This window comes from Etheostoma spectabile, chromosome 21, assembly GCF_008692095.1.
Source record: "Etheostoma spectabile isolate EspeVRDwgs_2016 chromosome 21, UIUC_Espe_1.0, whole genome shotgun sequence".
In the NCBI taxonomy this organism is placed as follows: Eukaryota; Metazoa; Chordata; class Actinopteri; order Perciformes; family Percidae; genus Etheostoma; species Etheostoma spectabile.
The window spans coordinates 15079706-15083169 of record NC_045753.1 but is presented as its reverse complement, the minus strand read 5'-3'; the positions used below and the strand labels follow the sequence as shown (position 1 = coordinate 15083169).

Genomic DNA, 3464 nt, shown 5'->3' with positions numbered 1-3464 from the left:
CTGTTCACAAACTGCTCCAAACAGCCAGTCCAGCCTTTACTTCCGTTACGAATGTGCGTCACTTTGTAACACATGTTATAATGCTTGGCTAGCTGCTAGCGTGGCACGACCTCATACACAACTGTCTGGCTAGTTGACCTTACCTAGCTACTGCGCATGTGCGACTCCCAACAAAGATTAAACAGAAGTGAGATGTCTCACTCCGTAGCTAAAAAAGAGAGCTCAACACACAGGGTGAAAAGAGGAGTTGCAGCACTGTGCAGTACAACAAAAATATAGTGTTTTTTGAAAATTAAACCATGTATGCCTATTCCGATATAACCTCCAAATACAATTATGAACCTGAAAATGAGCATAATATGAGCACTTTAAGTAATGAATTGGAGCATTTCTTCCACCACTGATCAGTAGTCAGGACACACGTTTTGATCGAGATATCTTACCTCTGCACTCATATCTGAGGTCTGAGAAGAGGACATGTTCCTGAGAAAAGACAAACAGCCCCAGTCTGCCTCCAGCCAGGGTGTGTTCATACACCGCCCCAGAGTCAGATAAAATCTCCCTGCCCTCGTACACCACCACCCTGCAACACAACAAAGCAAACCTAATCACACACAGCATTTAGCATGTTTTACTACTGATGCAGAACACCTAGAAATGCGGGTACCTGAGAGATAAAAATCTGTCACTAAGTAAATTTTGTCATATTTTTCCATGTTTGTATTTTACCACTTATTCCTGAACAAAACTGAGGACATGACGTCAAATGAAGCTATATTTAAAGCAGTTTCAACAGAGCTTTGTAGCAACTAGTAAAACATCAATGTTCATCTGTCCTTCACAATCAAAGGGCAGGAGCCTCTTTTCAGTCTCACATAGAATAAGCGTACAGTTCTCTTACAATCATTCAATGCCCAGAATGCAACAGCCATTGCTTGTATGTTCTAAGACAGCCTTAGTAGTTTTATCATTTAAACAAATGGGCGGTGCACTTCACCATTTTGTTCTCTTTCCCATCAGTTTGTTCAGCTTGAAAACCTCGCTATAGCAATGATGTTGTTCTCTCTATCTGCACAAACAGCACCAACAACGTTGCCCGGGGGAATTTGGATTTGGATTTTTCTGAAAGTCCATTAGTGTGAAGCACAACTAACCAGAAGTAGATGTGGCAAGTTCAGGAGAAGCGGGTCCAACAAAGTAAGTAAATCATGCTGTTATCATAAAATAACTCTTGGAGATTGATGATGTCCTTGTGTGTAAGCATATCTGTGGGTGAACTATTTTAGTAAAATGAGATTGTATTGTGAACAAGCCGCCATGGCAGTCTGGCTTTAAATTTCCAAAGAAACCAGACCCAAGTGACGCGTTCGTCCAATCAGCTGCCATCGTCAGTCACCATCGCTTCGGTGTGTTCCGAGACCCTTTTTTTGGTCAGTCCGACTTCCTTTTGTGCCAACGGTCAGCCGTTGGGTTAGTGTGTCAGGGCCATAACATGGTTAGGTTATCCAGTGATAGAAAATTACACTTTATATGATGACGGTCTTTGTACCTGATGAACCCAGTCTTGGGTCTGTGGATGAGGTGTATGCGGTAGGCTGTGTAGGCCTTCCAGCCAATTTTATTGGGGTCATGCCACAATGTTTTCACCTAAATACATAAACATACACACAAAAACACACAGATATAAGTCACGGTGGAGACATTTATTTTGGTGGGGGGGGGGATATCTTTACTGTGCCGGTGTTCTAAGCTTGTTTATCGGTTCAAGTGAGAAATGTAGTGTAAATTTATGACGAGCAGAATATAAAAGAGACAAAGACATAAAGTCATTGATTCATGCCTGGTGTCTGTTGTTTCCGGTGTGCCACAGGGCATTGCGTAGATACTCTCCTGGTCCTGTGGTAGAGTTGACTAGTTTGATCGAGACTCCGGCTGTGGCAAAAGCTTTAAATGGCTTTTTCTCCCAGTAGGCCTGAGACACCTGCTCTCACAGAAAGAAGTACAAAAGTAAGTAAAGGTTAAATTGACGTTGGCACACGGCTGAGGACAGTCACCGCTCACAAAAAGTCAGGCCTTTTTATTTAATGCACTTTTTTTGCTAGCTAGAACTGTCAAATACATTTACATAGAAGATACATAAAGGACATTATGGTTAAGGACATATATATGATGTCTAAAGATGGAAATTACTTTTGATTCAAACCATAAATTACAGGTTTTAAAATGGCAATTTAGTTTAGATTGCTACTACCATTAGTGAAGCCAGTAGGAGTTCTCATCAAGTCTATGTTTGAAACTTACCTGTTTCCACATGACAACATAGAAGCGTCGACTGGACTGGTAGGCGAAAACGATGCCTGCGTAGTCGTCATCTCGGTTGGTATTCACATAAAATGTTACGCTGAAGTCCACCGCGCTGAACTTGTCATATCCTGTTTAAACAAACTTACATGATTTATGTGTTCTTTCTGGATTTACTGATTCACTTTTTATAATCTCACCTAAAGCGATGCCAGGGTCTGAGTTGGCCGTCTGCAGCAGCTCCGTGCCTTGGCTGCGGATCACCCAGAGAGGGTCCGACTGCGTGGTGCCTTTAGGGTCCAACAAAACAACCTGAAACTTCCTGAAGTCTGTAGATCCGATATCCTGGTTCAGAGGACATGGATCCAGCGCATCTGGAATACTGTCATTGTCAAAGTCATCAAAGCATGCATCTCCGCTCCCATCACCTGCAGGAGGGAGGAATAAGGAGAGAAAATGCAATGATGTAATTTTTTTAATTAATTTTTGCCAAGAGTAAAACATAAAAGAGAGAATAATAAGAGACAGTGTGCAAATGTATTGAGAAAGTACTGTATGATTGTAGATAGTATAGAAATAATCTTTTATTTATGACAAATCACTGGAGAGTCATAAACAGTTTATGTTGATGTCCAACATGACCTAGATCACTGGAAACATACTTGACTGGTTTTACTGGATGACTGCAAAATCTATTTCTTGTCAATTGTCCGAAATGTCTTTCACGTTTGACAGCAAATTAATCAGCATTTGACACAACCTTTCCCATTTTTATTGTAATATTAGAGATATTCTCAGTTCAATAGATGGATTTTTAACAGATTAAGTTTTAATTGCTATAGCCTTTTTTGTTTGCTTTGAGAAGACCTACTGTATGTGTAACGTAGCAGCACCCACCATCAGAGTCCAGCTGGTCCCTGTTGGGCACTAGTCTACAGTTGTCCCGGTCGTCAGGGATACCGTCGTTGTCGTCGTCATGATCACATGCGTCACCCTTCCCGTCCTTGTCATGGTCGGCCTGGTTACTATTGGCAATGTAGGGACAGTTGTCAAGAGAGTTTTGGTGGCCGTCCTCATCGATGTCGTCGTTGTCGTCGCACATGTCCCCCACCAGGTCACTGTCAGAGTCAAGCTGCACACACACACACACACACACACACACA

General features: G+C 42.0%; 1 protein-coding gene across 1 annotated transcript in view; it reads right to left on the bottom strand.

The window, feature by feature from the left end:
- Positions 1–3464, bottom strand: part of LOC116671146 (thrombospondin-2) — a 13509-nt gene that overhangs the window by 801 nt on the left and 9244 nt on the right. Inside the window, exons 15-20 of the mRNA XM_032502134.1 lie at positions 3199–3433; positions 2502–2729; positions 2302–2432; positions 1841–1981; positions 1550–1647; positions 444–583 (exon numbers count right to left, since the gene is read on the bottom strand). Of these exons, the coding sequence (XP_032358025.1) occupies positions 444–583; positions 1550–1647; positions 1841–1981; positions 2302–2432; positions 2502–2729; positions 3199–3433 (973 nt within the window). The remainder of the gene's footprint in view (positions 1–443; positions 584–1549; positions 1648–1840; positions 1982–2301; positions 2433–2501; positions 2730–3198; positions 3434–3464) is intronic.